Source organism: Canis lupus, chromosome 14, assembly GCF_003254725.2.
Source record: "Canis lupus dingo isolate Sandy chromosome 14, ASM325472v2, whole genome shotgun sequence".
Classification (NCBI taxonomy): Eukaryota; Metazoa; Chordata; class Mammalia; order Carnivora; family Canidae; genus Canis; species Canis lupus.
The window spans coordinates 32,296,966-32,315,956 of NC_064256.1; the positions used below are offsets into that span (position 1 = coordinate 32,296,966).

At 37.1% G+C, this 18,991-nt stretch overlaps 1 protein-coding gene across 12 annotated transcripts in view; it reads left to right on the forward strand.

Annotated features, from left to right (window-relative positions):
- HDAC9 (histone deacetylase 9) overlaps window positions 1-18,991 on the forward strand; it is a 1,020,499-nt gene that overhangs the window by 166,032 nt on the left and 835,476 nt on the right. For 11 of the 12 annotated variants that reach the window (XM_049093664.1, XM_049093655.1, XM_049093656.1 and 8 more), the window contains one exon: window positions 12,588-12,706. In XM_049093664.1, the coding sequence (XP_048949621.1) occupies window positions 12,682-12,706 (25 nt within the window). In that variant the 5' untranslated portion in view covers window positions 12,588-12,681. Of the gene's footprint in view, window positions 1-11,367; window positions 11,387-12,587; window positions 12,707-18,991 lie in introns of those variants that run through there. The other variant, XM_035698216.2, reaches the window with a different exon arrangement.

The following is an 18,991-nucleotide window of genomic DNA, read 5'->3' on the forward strand; positions in this document are numbered from 1 at the left end:
CATATCCTTGCCAACACTAGGATTATACGATTTTAAAAAGGATACCCAATTTGACGAGCATGATTGGTATCTCATTGAGCATCTTTTCATATAATCATTGGCTGCTGAAATTTTCCTTTCAGTTCATTGCCCATTCCTTTCCTTTTCCTATTCTTAAATTGTTCTTTTTTTGTTTTGGTTTGGTTTCTTACTGATTCATGGGTGTTCTTAAAATATTCCTGTTCCTAATTCTTTGTTGGCTATTTTCATTGCAATATTTTTTCCTCGATGTGATTTATCTTTACACTTTTCCAGAGTTTCTTTGATTGCACAAGGGTTTTAATTTCAAAGTTGACAAGTTCTGTCTTGTTGAAGAAATTATATCCTTCTTGAAGTCATGAAGATATTCCTTTTGATTTTTAAATGTTTGTATAACAGTAAATTGTTCATTTTAATAATTTGCTTTTTATTTACATATGTGTATCTTTCTGTATTTGTGACCTGTAGCAACACAAGTCTGATTTATTGGGTTGGCCCAGTTTTATACAGGCTGCACTTGTTGAGAACTATATAATTTAAAGGTTGATGAGTTTATGAAATTTTATTGCTACAAAGAACTTCAGGGTTAATCTAGTTTATTTTTTTATATTTTTTAAACGATTTTATTTTATTTGTTTATTCAGGAGAGGCACATAGAGAGACAGAGACATAAGCAGAGGGAGAAACAGGCTCCCTGTGGGGAGCCTGATGTGGGACTCTATCCCAGGACCCCGGAATCACTACCTGAGCCAAAGGCAGATGCTCAACCACTGAGCCACTGAGGTGCCCCCAGGGATGATCTAGTTTAAAACTGAGGTCCAGAGAGACAGGGAGCAACACTTCTAGAACTACTTGTATTGGTAGAGTCAATTGCATAGATACTGCATTATATTATCTTCGTGACTGAGGAGCACTCTGACCTTGAAGAGGAATTTTATACTACTGGTAGATAACTCTTGGAGTGAGTAAAATGGATGCTGATTTACATCCAAGAAAATGAAACATTTATATAGTAGAAATTTTCATGAGATGGCAGTAAATTATTTGTAATTATTTTTTTTTTTGTCAGAAGCTAGGCATTGTTGATTACTGGTGACTGTAATGCTTATTCATCCTTCAGTGGTGAGTGCATGATTATAAAAATAACTAGACATCAGTTTTGTTGAGAATCACCTATTTCCCTCAGTGCGTATTTTCTTTTGGAACGCTTCTATCACAAACATACCTTTACCGTGGACCAAGTTCCAGAGGAAAAACTTCCTTTAACAATGTCTCTCAACTTTTCTGTCTGGGTACTCATCCACATCACTACCTGTACTGCTCTTACTCCAACTCACTGAACGTGTTTATTTTCTCAATATCACACAAGTCTCAGACTCTTTAAGCTCAGGGATAAAATTAAGTGCATTTCTGATGCCCAAAATAAGCATCTCAAGAATTTTTCACTATTTTTTTTCTTAAAGGAGTGTTGCAGAGGAACTTAAGAGTGAATGACAGTTGACAGAAGATGTGGTTGCCCGGCAACTGGCAATTTAAATAACTAGGAGCTGATATGATTTACCAACCTGATAAACAGCAAGGACTTTAATACAATTTTAAGGACTGCTACAGATGTTGCATTGAGCTATTTATATGTGTTGATCTGTCTCAGTCTATTTTAATATGTGTATGTGTATGTGTATATGTGTGTGTGTGTGTATATATATGTATATATATATACACACACACATATATATATGAATATTTTTTCCTGCAGAACTGGAATATGAAAGCAAAGACTGTATCTTCCCCTATGTGACATTAATAGAAGTTGCCTGCAGTAAAATGAGTTGCTTCAGCCCCTTTGTTTTTAGGCAGATACTCCATTTCAAAGGAGGCTTTCTCACTCGGAGAAAATACACATCCTATGGATTGAGCACTGAGTTTGTTTTGAATTCTGAAATTGTATTTATATACGCAGTAATTGTTACCTTATTTTTGCAAGTTTTAGAATTTGAAACTTCTCTCCATTTTTTGAAATAGAGTAGGAATTTCTCTTTATTCTTCATAGGAATAATGAGATTTAATAAGATTGGCGCAGAGTGAGTTGGCTTAATTGATTAGTGTATATTGTTAATGGGATCAAGTCTCTTGATCCTGTCATGAGCCATTTAGCTTCATTAGCAGGTGAATCTTCATCTTTGTTAAAGGCAACCTTCCTGACCCCCAGTGGATGTCTTTCACACAGTTCTTCAAAGAGGTGATGGAAAAGCTGCAACCCATCAGCAATAATAGTATAACAATCCAGAGTACCCCCTCCTGGCAGGAGTCAGCACTGTCATTTTGTATATAAAGAACATGATGTACTTGAGAAGCAGTCTGTATAAAATTCTGTCATCTTTTAGGGAATGGAATGTGCTACATAAAACAACTACCAACATCCTGTTACTAGCACAGAGCTTGAGATAACTTTGAGGATTATTTTAATACTGAAAATAATTTATGGTATGGGAATACAAAAATAGATCATTTTAATCATGAAATAGTTGAAGGACATAACAAGGTAATTTTAAAATTGTTTCTTGAAGCTATTTACAATTTACTGAGGTGTTAGGACTTAGGAAATTTCCTGGGAAGGACATTTTTGCCAACAGTGCATGTTTCAATCACATTCAGTACCCTAAAGCTGTGTGCCACCTCTGCCATGGTACCTTCTCCCTTCTATCTCAGTACAATGAAAGCTCCTTTCAAATCCCTGTAGCACGTGCCCTGTCCTGTTCCTCTTAAGAAATAATACCTATGAGGGCTGCAGTTTTACAATTCCAGTGGCACTTTGCAATGCAGAGACCCTGAATATCATAATGGTATCTTACATTGGTTGAGACTGTGCTAAGTATTTTAAATATATTGTTTTTTTTTTGTCCCTACAAGTGAGTCTTAGAGTCAGCAACTTACTGGTGAGCAAACTGAAGGTCATAGTAGTAAAATAATTTGCCTGTGAGAATAAAATAAGAAAATCAGCGAGGTGGAATTTACATTAAGGTCATTCAGACTATAAAGCCAGTGCACTTTTTCACTGTGTTACTCTCTCTCTCTCTCTGTTTTGTTATTTTGTTTCTTTAATTGTTCATATATTCAGTGGTTCTCATATTTTGGCTCAGTTAAGAATCATTGTGGAAGCTTGTTAAAACATTGTTTCTGGGCCTTTGTCCCAAAGATTCTAATCTAGGAGGTTCTTAGATCAGTGCCAAGTATCTGAATCTGCATTTTCAGGGTAGTCCTTGGATCACACTATGAGAGATCCTTGGTGTGAAATCTGTGAGGCAAGAACTATCCGAGCTACCCTCTGGGCTCCATATTGAACATTCCTAGTGAATATTATGTTCAAGCATAGTTAAAACTATTGCTCTTATGCTATATTTGGTGCACAAAGTTTCATAGCATGAACCTGGGTTGATCTTAATCTGAATATAAATGGTAGGTTTGTGTCAGTTAGAAAAGTCAGTAATAATTGGTAGGGTAAAGTTCAAAGAACAAGGTATTTGATGCAATGATTTCTTTCTTTACTTTTTAAAAAATATTTATTTTGGAGACAGAGAGAGGGAGAGAGAGAGAGAACACAAGCATAAGCCGGGGGTGGGGGGGTGGGGCAGAGGGAGAAGCAGACTCTCTGCTGAGCAGCTAGTCTGATGTGGAGCTCCATCCCAGGGATCATGTCCTGAGCTGAAGGCATATGTTTAACTGACTGAGCCACCCTGGTGCCCTGTGATGATTTATTTCTTGCATATCAGTGTATTCTGGAAATTGACAGGTATCCTAAGATACAAGTGTGTGTTCAAAGGAAGTCTCTGTAGAGAAAGAAAAAGCATGGGCAAGAAAAGAACCAGAGAGGGATGCAATTGAGATAAATCTTAGGTATAAACTATAGTTCTTTGGGAAGAGATAAGAAGGCAGTGAGATGGGAGATTGGTTCAATTCATTAGTTAAGGGAGAGTTCTTCAGAAAAAGATCAATGAAGTAAATGACCTGTTCAATTGGAAGATTCTAGAGAAGACTAGTAGAAAAGAGAGTGAAAGAGAAATGGGGAGTAAAAGGCATCAGTGACAGCGTGGGTATTGATTGGGGAGGTAGCCCATGCACCTGCCATCTTTTGCAGCACAAGCAGCAGCCCTTGTGGCTCAAGGAGTATCTCGTTTCCCTTCTTCATTGTGTAGGAATGCTGCTGTTGTCATTTCCACCCCTCAGGAAGTGACTGTCTGTGTCTGGAGATATGTGTTGGCTGGCTTGAAATCGAAATGACCAACAGCAATAGATAGAACAGTGAGTAAAATGATTAGTGAAATCCTCCTCAAGATAGGAGGAGAGGCCTTAGTGTCTACTGAAATTCCTAAGGTGATCTGTTAAAACAAAAGTTCTTTATGGAAGGATTTATACAGTGCTTGGGGAGTGTACTTCCTGTTTCTTTTCAGATTTCTACAAAGTGATAATTGTCCCTGTTTTTTGATATTCTTATGCTTTCCTTTCCATCAATACTCAAGAAGTGATTTAAAAAATGTATTAGTAACATCAGTCAGTGAAAGATTAGGGTAAACAGGGTATATTCACAAGCGAACAGTGGCACACTGTATTTCCATAGAATGCACATTTGCTTTCTAAAAGAAAGAAGCAAAGAAAGGAGAAAAGCTTTAGTAATTAGATCCCTGTTGTAACCCTAGTGGAGTGAGAAAGATTAATAGCTGTGCCGCAGAACTTGTTCTAGGGTGAGAAGCACTGTGTATCACAGTTTCCTCCTGGGATGGAGCTTGGCCTGAAGTACAACACAATTTCTATACTAATAATGATAATAATAGTCAACATTTTTGTGCACTTTCTCCTTACCGATTATTTTACATTTATTTTTTCCAAGCCTCACAATGACCTGGTGAGTTAAATAATTCATGTTTAAGCATCTGAGGCTCAGAGAGGTTAATTGACTTCCATACCACCCAGCTAGTGAGACATGTTACATGGGCAATTTGCTGCATGAAGGGATTATCAGATCTTCAAGAGGTAGGTTGTAGCATTAAAGAAATCACAGACATTTAAAAAAATGTATTCAATATTGAAGTTTGGAAAAGAGAACTATGTCAATCTAAATTGCAGCAATGGATAAAGGTCTTTTGTATTTGGCTAGCTGATCATACCCGTGCCTCCACACTAGCAAGGGAGTAGACCGGGAGCCAGGTTCTTTTAAGCATGCTTGATCGGGCAGTTTTCTGCAGGGAAGGTTATAGTGTAAGAGTTACAAAGCCCTCCTGCTGCCCAGGTATCAGAGGTTGTCTGTTACAAGTTCCTTCACTTCGACTATTACTCCTTTTCACAATTCTATTTTGGACTTCTGTCTCGTGTGTATTTACAGGTAGACAAAGCTCTTTTTCTAACAACCCCTTTGCCGTGACTGAAAAGGAGCCTTGTATGTCCTGCAGTTTCTGGGTATTGTGATTCTAGTTTTAAACTCAAACTGATGATAATGGTGGCTGTGACTCCCTATTCCCTATTGTCCAAGGAGGGAAGTTGCGGGTAGGGGCTTTCAAAGATGATCCAATAAAAATTGGTGCAGTAAGAGTTTTTGATAAATGGTTTTCGTTATATAGAAGCCATTTAGGATATGACTTGGATACTGGAGTCCCTGGGGCTATGCTCAGTGTTTTAAAAAACAAGACTTGCTAAGAACAGGTCTATTTTATTAGTGCAGGTACTGTAGTTGGCAGAACAACTTCTTATGAAATGAAATAACCAGCAGACCACTTCTGATTGTGTTAGGTATTTTTAGATGTTACCATTGAGTTATATATATAGTATAGACTACTGAATTCCATCTTAAATATGCAAAATATATGCATAACTAACCTCCCAAGCTGCGTTCCCTGCTCTATATTACACCTACATTGTAGCCTGTGCTTAAATGGCTCTCCTAAAAGTCTTAGAATGGATCTTATTATTTACTTTTAAAATGTAAGCACAGAGCATGCATGTGACATGTGTAGCCCTCTGGGTGACATATTCTGTTCTTAGCTGTGCTCAAAGGTGAAGTCAGCAAACATCTGGCAACCAGGTGGGGAGCGAAGCCAGTAGTCTTGTGTAGGTAACTGCCCAGGGACCAGAATGAGCCAACAGAGGTTGATTTGCCAGTCTTTATTAGTCTTTGGTGATTTGGAGCACTGGGTGGCTGCTGTGGTATTAGGTGAAGTTAAATCATTGACTGTATCATTGGTGTGGCTCTCATTGTGTCCATAGGTTTCCCAGTCTCCGGAGTCTCCAGGGTCCTATTGCTTAAGACAATTTAAATACTGTCAGGAGCATTATTTGCACAATCCTGCTTCTGTTCTTCTTACTTGAAGGGGAATAAGTATCCTTAAGTCTCTGTATCCCATTCTCTTGTGTCTTGATGAATAGTGGTTTGCTTATTTTGATATAATCATGGAGTTTATAGAGCTTGTCTAAAAAAGAAATGGATTTCCCTGAGAGGAGAAAAAGCTGAGGCTAATAAGGTGAGAAGCAGAACTCTTCCAATAATCTGAGAAATCGCTTCAATTGAAAAGCCTAGAAAATGGCGGTATCTTGGATAACATAATTCACACGCAAATTTGTTTTTCAGTGTGTGGTGCCTTCCCCTGATCCATGAAGGCATTCACCCCATCTCCTTCTGCTCTTCCTAGGAGGTGGCCCAAACTATAGAGTACTTTTTTTGGACCCAAATCAAAGGACTATGTTCTAGTCCTTTAGAACTCAGTACTAAAACACTGGGTAAATGATTCTGCCTGAAAGGCAACTACAGATTCATTAGTTTACTCCTTCCCCTTTGTTGACTTATTTATCAAGAATTTATTGTGTACCTACATGTTCCAGGTACTATGCTGGGTGTAGGGATTACTGAGATCAATACAATACAATCTCTGAACTGAGGAACATAGTCTTATGGTGGATAAAAGTACTTGACTAACATAAGAAGGGTTATTATCTAACACAAGGGGTATTATTCCAAGTATGGTACAAGACGCAGTGGGAGGGTATATAAAGAAAGGAAGCTGACCTTTCACTTGGAGTGGTTGGTTAAGAATTCTCATTGAAGATGGTTTTAAAAGAATTTGAGCTGGGAGGTAGTAAAGTGGTGATGGTATCCTTTGCAGAAAGAGATACGATCTCCCTCTGCCCCTTCCCCCACTTGGCGCTGGTGCTCTCTTTCAAATACATACACACATACATACATACATACATACATACTTAGAAGAAAGATCAATAATTAAGCTAAGACAGCATTCATTGTAATGAAAGGAGGGCCCAGATATGAAAGATATTTTTAAGACAGTGTACTGGCTTTGATGATTATTTGTGAGAAATGCAAGAATCAAGAAGTGAAATATAATCTAAGGTTTCCAAAATGGATAATGGAATGTCTTGTATGCACTCAATAAGAATTTGTTGAATTGAGTAGAATGTTAAGAGTAATTTTCCTGTGTTTTCCTTTAAGGACGAAATTTTGGCAGAATTTTGCATTCTGAGGCAAGAGAGAGAGGTCGAATGATATTCAGTGCACTGGCACAGTAGGCTTATCTGACCAATAAAATCTCTTACAGTAGATTAACAAATTGAGTCAGCCCATGGAGCTTAACTCTTTAGAGGAATTGGGGCTAATGGTTCTATCTAAGAAGAAAAGGCCTGTGGATGAATGTGAATGGCTTTGTAGACTGAGCTGTGTGTTACAACTTGCTCTATGTCTGGGAAAGATATTTTAGAGATGCATGGTTTTTGTTAGCTACGTAATTACAAAAACATTGTTTTCTTAGTGATACATTGTCCAAAATAATACCAATTGTCCACAAGGGAAAAAGAAACTCTAGTAAGAAGCTCAGACCATAGTTAAAAAAAAAAACAAGAAAAGATTGTGGTAGGACTATGAAGTCCAAATCTAAGGAAATGAAAGCTTGTACTGTGAGAATTCATGTAGACATTCATTCAAAATTTTTTGTTTTATTGTTTTTGTTTGACTGGGTTCAGTCTATTCAATGTCTAGATAGGTTCCTTAGTAAAGGAGACTTGTTACTTAATGAGTCATTATTGAAATTGTGATGACTAGGTAGACACAGTCTTGATATTTAAGCAGCTCTGCTAAAGTGGTGTGTAATTCATTGTGATGCTACAGAGTACAGTAGGCTAAAAGTCAAAAGACCAGCCCCCTTCCATTTTACCACCTGCATGGATGTGAACAAATCCCTGAAACTCTCAAGCTTCAAATTCCTCATCTATATAGTAGGAATGATAATGGCTTATCAGGGGCACCTGGGTGGCTTGGCATTGAGTGTCTGCCTTTGGCTTGGGTCATGATCCCAGGATCTTGGGATCAAGTCCCGCATGGGGTTCCCCACAGGGAGCCTGCTTCTCCCTCTGCCTGTGTCTCTGCCTATGTCTCTGCCTCTCTCTGTTTCTCTCATGAATAAATAACTGAAATATTTAAAAAAATGGCTTATCAGTATATGTCAAAGGGCTGTTGTGAAGATCAGAGGAGGAAATCCTTGTGCAAATTTTCTATGTTTTACAACCTTCTGCTGATTTGCCATGTGATTGCTATGGAATAGGCCATGGAGATGGAATGGCTAAAGGACCTATGGCAACAACCCCACAATGATGTTAATGAGAGCATTGTGGGTTTGGGCGATATAATGTCTTAGTGTCCTTTCTTACCCTGGCAGCATGGGCAAGCTAAGACATTGCAAGGTGTCACCCCCTTGGACTGTTGAACTGTTCTGTATCCCAGTATATTATGGCAGTGCAGTAACTTATGTGTAGGCAGTTGACCAACTTGTAGTCAGAACTGATCTTTTTCTTTTTTTTAAAGAGTTTATTTATTTATTCATGAAAGACACACATACAGAGAAAGAGAGAGCGGGGGCGGGGGGCAGAGACACAGGCAGAGGGAGAAGCAGGCTCCATCAGGGAGCCTGATGTGGGACTTGACCCCGGGATTCCAGGATCATGCCCTGGGCTGAAGGCAGGTGCTAAACTGCTGAGCCACCCAGAGATTCCCAGAACTGATCTTTTTCAAGCAAGACTTCTAGTCCCTTATTGTGGATTCGCGTAGCTCAAGGAATATATTTAGGAACCAAAGTAGCTATTCTTGGATCTCAATAGGTAAAAGATTCATAGCAGCAATTTTGCTCTTGCTGTGCCTGTGTTTATCTCCTTAAATGTTCATGTATATATTTTTACAGCATGGACAAATCAATGTGCAAATTAATTGAAACTATTAATTGAAGGCAAATATATTTCCATATCTGCTTAGATAATCTGTACCCCCAATCAACATTACTTGCTTTTTTTTTTTTTTCCTTTTTTAAATTTATCTGCTCACTTGAAGGCTAGTTTCCTATTATTTTTACATCAGGCTTATTGTAAGAATGACTAATGTTCTAAGAGAAAATTCCCCCATTCTAAGAAAATAGTCTGTTTCTCTGCAGCTCATTTGGATAAAGAAGTGGGAGAAGATTTAAGAATAAATAGCCCATTCGCATTGACAGATGTTCCCCTACTGACCTCTCTTTCTTTTCCAAGCAGCTAGAAACTGTCTTAATTTGTGTAAAATTCTGTTATCAGTTTTGTCCCTGAAATGTGTGAACAGGGCTGTTAATCTGTTTGTTGGCCACGAGAAAAGAGAAATTTATGTAGCTGATGATGTGCATGTGTGTGTACACACACATATACACACATGTGATGCATGTATCAGTAGAGGGTCGATACTCCTGAAACATTTTAGGATAGATTTTTAAAATGACCATAGTTCAATTACGCAGCTCTAGTTGTCATCATAATTTTGGTTTAATGTGGCTCATTGGGAATGGAGATGCAATAAACAGAAACTAGAGTGTATCAACATATAAATGAATATTAATTTTCTTTTTACAGTTTTCAGATAACAAGGCTTTCATAATATTAGAAGAATATGTCATGATTAGGCAGTTATTAAAAAGGCTGAATGGCAGAGAGGAGTTTACATTTTAAATTTTTTTTTAATTTTTTAAATTTATTTATGATAGTCATACAGAGAGAGAGAGAGGGGCAGAGACACAGGCAGAGGGAGAAGCAGGCTCCATGCACCGGGAGCCTGACCTGGGATTCGATCCCAGGTCTCCAGGATCGCGCCCTGGGCCAAAGGCAGGCACCAAACCGCTGCGCCACCCAGGGATCCCAGAGTTTACATTTTAAGTAGTTATTTACTGGTATTTTGGTAGCCAAATTCATATTTCCATATGAGATTCATTTTGCAAGTCAGGTCTAAAGCTTTGAAGGCAAAACCCACCAATGTGCAACTAGCCATGAATCAGCATGTCATGGACATTTGTTATGTATGTTTGTGGAAATAAATGGCAGGTGTGTGGAAATAGAGACTTTTTTAAATTTTAGACTTATGGATAGGTAGTAAAACTTTGGCTTTAGTATTATTATCACAATTAAACCATTGGAGATTACTGGTTAAATTTAGTTGTATTTGTACATATACAAGTATTAATTGAACAAAGTGACATTATAGATTAAAAAGAATTTTTTAAACACAGAGTAACTCAGCCCCTGATGAAAGACATCTCAGTATTACTTCACTTACATACTCTTACAATTTCCTGTGTCTTACTTTTTGTTATTCATAATTTAAAATCAAATTGTGCATTGAGAATCAAGAATGTATCAAGAGCATTTATGAAATATGTCAGACTGCAATGTAAAAAGTAAAAATGCCCAAATCCTCAGACTCCATATTAATTTTAAAGCCTATAAAATTCAAATCTCATTCAATTTGTTTTGATTTTGTTTTACTATCTTTTAATTATGTAGTGGATCATAGATATCTCATTTTTCTCACTCATAAAGGGAAGGGAGACAGAGCACCTGAGCTCAGTGGTTGAGAGTCTGCCTTTGGCTCCGGTCATGATCCCAGGGTCCTGGGATCAAGTCCCACATCAGGCTTCCCACAGAGAGACTGCTCCTTCCTCTGCCTATGTCTCTGCCTGACATATTTATTTATGAATGAATAAGTAAATAAGATCTTTTAAAAAAAAAAACAAGGGAGGTGTGAGTTACAAGCATCTATTAGCAAGGTTGATGTGAAAATGGCATTACATATGGTGATACATCTAAAAGTACTCTGTGACTCCAAAGAATTATGCATATGGTTTTATTACTTTAAAATATGACAATGACACCTTTTCATGTAGAAGTCAATGTCAGTATGCCTCTGCTGATACAGAAATTCAGAAGTTTTCTGCTTTTCATTTTTCATCTTTTTTTGTAGACATTGCTTTCTCATCAACATGGAAATTAAGATTCTTAAAATAATGCTGATCAGTATAATTAAGTACAAGTAAGTATAAAATAAGCACATCAGTATAATTTTTGAAGATTTATAAAAGTATACATTTTATTGTTACTATATTTTAATATTTTTCTAGGACCAAAGGTAAGATGAGAAGTAGTAGCCTGCTGAACTGATGACTCTTGCTTAACTGTTTTAGGAAGTAGTCTATTTCTATGTAGAGACCTTCTGAAGTATGCTAGGTATTCTTGGTGATGTTACATAGTTCTTCAAAGGAAATATGTATTTATATCCTGCTTTATACATTTGGGCAAAAATAGTAATAACACTTTCAAGATACTGATGGGAAAATGAGTCCCAATAAATATGTTGGATTCTCAAGATAAAGAGAAGTACAATTCTCAGCGTTACAGCATTCTCTCTATAAAAATAGTGCAATTGGGATGTACTATTTTAGTAAGAAACTCATTAAGTGCAACTTTAAAAGCTTCTTCTTCCTCTTCTTTTTTTAAACTTTGACATTCCAGTAAACTGTGAGGAAAATGTCCTTCCATTTGCTTTTCCTTTGCTGAAGTGTCTAGAAGTGAGAGTACATTCAAATTAAAAGCAGAAAGTCCCTTAAATTCCTTTCAAGAAGTCCATCCCGTAAGTGCCACTCCTTGAAAGACTATGGCTGTTATCACTTTTGGCTGGAACAAGACTGCAAAAGATTGCAAGAAGAAATGGAAATTATAGTAGAGGATTTCTGTCACTCTGATAGTTTATGGCCTATTTGTTCCTTATTTTAGTCCATTAATTTTTTTTTTCACTAAGAACTCCTGTCTCTAACAAGGAGAACTTTGACAGTGATATTTGAGCATACTATGTAATGAGACACTTACATCCAAATTTCAAAAAATATTTTTAATTTCTATAATAATAACAGCAAACAAATTATAGTGAACAGAAAACAGGAAACTATAATTTTGTGAACGGCTTTCTTCCTCACAGATTGCTTCCACACCTATCATATTATTTGGTGTTCACGATATTTCTGTGCTTTAAGCATGACTGGTCAATTTGCTCTTTTTTGGGTGAGGACTTAAGACACCAGTGAGGTTGATATGACTGCTGCAGAGGCCCACAGTCCCCCTGTGGCTGAGCTCAGATGCAAAGCCAGTTCTGTCTCTTCCTGTGGCTTGACATAACCTGTATCATACACCTTTTCTTCTTCTTCTTCTTCTTCTTTTTTTTTTTTTTAACATTCTAGGTTTCACCTCTACCAGCTCCTCCGGGACCAACATTGACAGCTGAAGGAAGGTTGTGAATTTGTATCCCATCCTATTCATCCTTCTCCAGATTCCATGATGAGCTCTCCAGTGCAGCCTGGTCAGTCTGATTCCTTCTTAAACTATTTGCAGATTTTATATGAAAGATGTTGCTTTGTGTTGCTTGAAAGCAAGCAGTTGAAGTAATGAAAGGACTTTTTTGTCTGACAAAGATTGATATAATGAATTTTGAATTTTGTATTCTATAACTAATCTTCGATTACATAACCTGGTTTGCTTTCCAGGCACTAATTTCATTTGCATTGTTATCTGAGCACTAGACTTTAATCCTTCTGCTGCTAATGTAGCATTTGGATTAAATTTTGTGACATTATTAATATTTATTAAATATGACATAGGTATCTAATTCACAGGCATGGTCTTTCTGACCTAATATGTGTCTGTATGCTCTTAAATTGTGCTGTGGGGTTTGGAAATCAGCTTGTGGATTTACACCTTCTCTCTTTGACACACAGGAAGGATATTTCTCCTCCCTGGCCTTCTTTGCTGCCACTTCTGTTTCCTATATACCTATTTAATAATAATCTCAGCACCTGCTTCCTCTGAGTCTAGTGTAATATGTGGCTCATAGTGTTGTGATCAGCAGAGCCAACACCCATTCCTGCAGGAACAGGGTGTCACTTTTGGAACAAACATAATTCAAGTCTACGAATGATGGAGTAGGGTCCGATATCACGTTAATCATGGACAAATTTTAAAAGAATTTTCTGCATGGATCATTAAAGGATAATTTGTTTCTATGCATTCTTTAAAAAATCCTTTTGTCATATTGATATCCTTGAGTTATCCAACTCCTGAGGTTGGATCTAGTATAATATTATATTCAGGATTTACAAAAGGAAATTTTTGCCAAGATTTTCACCCTGTGAGTGCCACACCCAGATCAGCTGCCCAGATATTCCACTGTCTCATCAACCTTTCCTCACATCCTCAATAGTCTGCCTGCCAACTTGTATGTTGAATGTAGAGCTGGACATCATTGTAGGATAGAATTATGACTGTTGCTTCTAAGTGACGTAGTAAAGATATTTCAGAGGTTTTAGTTACAGTCATTATTTATAATGGGCATTGTCATCTGAATAAACAGATGAAGAGTTAGTTACCTAGGTTTCTTATCTCTGAGTCCCTGTAGTCCAGTGGTTCTCAAACTTTAGCATACATTACCATCACTGGGAGGGCTTGTTAAAAATTAACCACATCCCCAAAGTTTTTGATTCTGTAAGTCTGGCGTGTGGCTGAAGAATTACAAATTGCCCCAGATGATGTTACTTTTACCTGGAGACTACACTTTGGGAACCACTGGTCTAGACTGCTATATTTGCTCCTTCACCTGCTCCTCCCTGCCCCATCTCATCCCACAGACAGCCCTGTGTGTGAATAACATTGCTCATCACAGTTATAGTATACTATTATTATCCTTTCTGTTAGGATGAATTTAACATCATGTTTGCGTTTTATATTTGTATATATTGCATTTTAAATATATATTTATTTATTTTGAATTTAATGTTTCAGAATTGCATAATTTAAGAAAGGCATTTTATTTAGAACCATCATAGTCAAACATTTTCTTCTTTAATTGGAATGTATTGGTATCATTAAAAATCATACAAAAATCAATAGGAATTAAGAAAAACGAGAGACTCGTAACTATAGGAAACAAACAGCGTTGCTGGAGGGGATGCGAGTGAGGGGATGGAGTAACAGTGAGGGGCATTAAGGAGGGCACAAGTTGTGATGAACACTGGGTGTTTTATGCAACTGGTGAAGTAGTGAACACTACATCTGAAACTAATGTACTATATGTTGGCTAATTGAATTTAAAAGAATTCATACAAAGAAGAAAAAACCAGTAGGAATAAATTGGCTGAGTACAAAAGTGGCAGATAACTTCCTCCATTTCTGGAAATCATTGTCTAGAACTCATATAGAGGTTTGTCTTTAATTCTCTACACCAATAAAAATTGTCATGTCCATTTATTCTCCACTGATCTCTATCATCTCTTCCTTGTATTGTTTGTTTACTTCCCACCCTGACTTTACGGAAGAGTGACGGGGCAGGTTGAATGATGAGAAAATAGAATTTATGGCAGTGACAACAGCTGTATCCAAATGAAACATTTGAAACAGCAACTTTACCAGGATATGTAATTTTGAAATGGACATAAAATGCAGCTGCCATCATGGCTAATGAAGGATAAAACTATATAGGAACAATTTGGATCCAGATTATAATTAAACTCAATTTATGAAACTCACTTTTAAGTAGTGCAAGTGTAGCAATTTCAGAGTTTATGTGGTTTTTATTTAGCATCTTTCTAAAACCTGGACCCACTTGTTTTTAATGAAAAACACATAATCCCATTAATGACACTATATGTAAGTGGTTGGATTCCCAGTTTGGGCCATCAAAGCCTATTTAAAGGTAACTAGCTTACAATGAATACAGGAACCTTAGGTAAGGAAGAGAATCAGTACAATGTAATATGAAATATTTAAAAACGTTATATGCTTAAAGAAAACTGTACCAAATAGCAGGAAGATAAACAGGTGAAAAATTTCATACTTAATGTAAACTATGGGTACCTTAGAGAATTTCTCAGGTAGCTCCATATTACATCTAATTTCATTCTAAAAGTAGTATTTTTTTGGAAAGTTGCTGCAAGGGTGATACCACTACTAGTTTTCTCATCTTATGTGGGGAGCAGAGTGAGATTTTTGTTGCTGTTGAGATAATTGCTTAAGAGGTTAAGTATACCAGTATACTGGTAAAGTATAGAAATGTGTATATATAAGGAGGTAATGGCCAGAAGGAACACTTACTGAACTTTGTGTGGTAAAAGAAAGAAGGAAAACAGAGTGCATGTACCTAACTCCTCCTGAGGGAGAAGAAACAGGCATGATTAAAGGGGATCCGAAGTTAAATAGAAGTTTGTCTACCCAGCATAGATTATTGGTTGTGTAATAAGTGGATGTAAATCCTTGCTTCCAGGTGCATCTAGAGAAGGAGGGAATAGTATGATACTGTTGGTAATAGTATCAACTTTTTTTTAAAAGATTTTATTTATTTATTTATTTATGAGAAACACACACACACACACACACACACACACACACACACACACAGGCAGACACACAGGCAGAGGGAGAAGCAGGCTCCATGCAGGGAGCCTGATGTGCAACTCGATCCCGGGTCTCCAGGATCGCGCCCTGGGCTGAAGGTGGCGCTAAACCGCTAAGTCACCAGGGCTGCCCAGTATCAACTCTTTATACTCAAGATGATAACAGCTTGTAGCATTTTTTTAAAAACTCAGAGCATCTATAGGTAAATGTATTATAATACATAAGATGAACAAATACATTGAACTCCAAAAAAAAGTAAAGTAAAATAATACCAAATACTTGGATTAATTCCATGTATATCTGATACTGGCTCACAACTAGTAATATTTGACAGTTGAAATCAGGATACCCTTTCCCCTAAGAATATTGACTTTATAAAATGAAAAGATCTTTTGAGGCTGCTGTTTTAATGAGTAAGTTCTTGCCAGCCATGATCTTTGTTCAGTTATGAGAAGGGAAAAAGTGGGTGATAAATGAGACAACTACTGAGTTAAGTTCATTTGACTTTAGAATCATTAAAATTTCCTTGTGTACTCTACTTTAAGTGCTCTGCTCTATTGAAAGCAGCATACAGAGGTCTTAATTCTGTTTGGGAAGTTTTTATGAATGAAATTTGAATTGAGGAAAGTCATGGCAAATGGGCCAGGTGGGTGGGAGTCTTTTGTATTTATTAAAATGCAAACTATGATCAGAGACCTGAAATGCACTTTGCATATGTAAAATAAAATGTTCTGGTCATAAACATGAAAACATTTTTCTGCTATTATTAGCCTGTATTTTATGGTGCCATATATGTTCTTTGGTGAGAAATAACCTAATCTTTTGACTTAGAAAAAGTGTTTTTCTTACATCTCCTTTTAAAAAAAAAAAAGCTATCTAAAAAGAGACTTAAATTGGCCTGAGGCAATCACCATCCATTTGTTTTGCTTTTGTTCTGCAAAGGGCTCTAAGGAGTTATTGTGCACCAGAAAAATAGACTCACTCCAGTTATTCCAGAAATTCTTTAATAGTCAGGGCTTTGGACAGAGTATTTATGTTTGTCTTGAAAATTGGTTCGGGGATAGTGTGAATTCTTGTTTTCCCCATAAAACTTCTCCATCCATGTTCAATTATAGTTGATATCAAGTACTAAATATTACTGTCTTGATCATGTATTCAGTCAAACAATAAGTGCTGATTTTTGAATATAGAATTCACTGGTTTTTATTTTAATCTCGGTGCCTCAGTAATGTTCTAAGTTAGAGCATTGAGTGTTGCTTTGGGGCAGCAAGGAGCCTGAATGGAGGGAAGACTGTCTGGATAAGATTGGCAGCTAACTGCTGCAGTTGGGATAGTCTTTCAAAGCTCATTAAGCATTTTGTGCCAGGCCGTGTGTTATTCAGGGGGCGCAGAGAGTACTAAATTATGGTTTCTACCTTGATGAACAGCACCCTTTAGTGGAGGCATAGAAGAGTAAGTAGTTTGGCCCATTCAGTGTATTAAGTCTTTTTATAAATATAGGAGCAGAAACTAATTTCTTCTGTATAGCAGTATGAATGCAATTTCTAGTAATTAATTTTTTTATCAGGATTGTTAAATCTCTGAAGGAAAGACTTCAGGGCTCGTCTAATCTGGAGTTTCCAAACATGTCAGATAATAAAATCACTGGGGGCTCTTGTTATAAATACAGATTCTCAGATTCCTCCCCTAAAGAGAATTATGCGGTCAACTTGGGTGGGGGGGGGGGGCGGGTACTAGATACCAGATTGCATAGTGCTCTTCACCATGACTTGCAAAGTGAAGAAATGTTTTTTAATCTAACAAGCCCTAGAATTTCTCATGTTGAGACTCTAGAAAAACAGAAAATATATCATTAAATCCTATCTGAATATAGGTGTTTCTCCTTGAGCTAATATATAACTGAGTTATTTTGCTTTCTGCTAAATGAAAAGCTAGTGCTATTGAAAATTAGAAGAGATTATAAGATGTGGGGAAATTCTTGTGGTTTATATGAATTCTCCGCTGTCTAGGCCATCCTGTTTTTATGCAGAGGTGACCCAAGGATATTCTTATAGATAGAGTACATTTCCTCCTCCCCAACCCCAGACTCAAAACTGATTTCTACTTATTTTAACCCAGATCAGATTTTTAGTATGATCCCAAGAATATAGAAAACATAATTTGAGCCTGGGCATTTTTAAGAGTAAATAAATTAGGCTGCCTCAACCATAGAATGATTCCAGCATGACTTTTACTTTTGATGAATCTAATTATATAATGCATTTTTTTTTTAATTTTTATTTATTTATGATAGTCACAGAGAGAGAGAGAGAGAGAGAGAGAGGCAGAGACACAGGCAGAGGGAGAAGCAGGCTCCATGCACCGGGAGCCCGACGTGGGATTCGATCCCGGGTCTCCAGGATCGCGCCCTGGGCCAAAGGCAGGCGCCAAACCGCTGCGCCACCCAGGGATCCCATATAATGCATTTTTGACAAAAATGTAACCAAAGGAATTTTTGAAACATAGACTGCAGTGTGCAGTTTGCCTCTTGTTACTGGAAATGCTGTGGCCTTGTGGGCATGTAGGTGAGTTTGGATAGTAGAGTTGCTATAGCTCTTGCAAAGTCTTGTAACATTAGTATTCAAAGCCCATTGCATAAAGGAACTAATTTCTCTTTTCTTCACCATTATGAGAACACTTAGAACAATTACTCCACCCATATGGAGTGACAGAACCAGGCTTATAGAATCAGAAGTTAAAGGTTTGTGGGAAGATCTTCTCTTCTCTTTCTTTTCTCATTGGCAAATCTCAGGCAAAAGTTAATTGAGTTTTCCCTTCATGCCTCCGTTTTGCTAAGCAGCTGCATTCTCTTACAGAAATGTAGTAGATTTAACTAATGATCAAAAAGTTCTTTGAAATAGAGATTGTTACGGAAATGCTAAGTAGTATAAACAATTTGAGGGCAAGCATTAATAAAAGCTTCACTGCAAGCATTTTTACAGAGGACTAATAAAAGTTTCACGGTTCAATTAATACAGCACAACATTGGGTTTTCTAGAAGCATATGGGGCCCAGAAGGCCTGCCCCTGTTTTTAAAATTTACGAACTCTTTAATGATTCACCACTTTTACTCCAGTGCATTACCCACTGTGGTGCCATTTAATCCTTAAGTAGGAAACTTAAAACCAGGACAAAGCTACAAACAAATACAAAAATGTCCAAG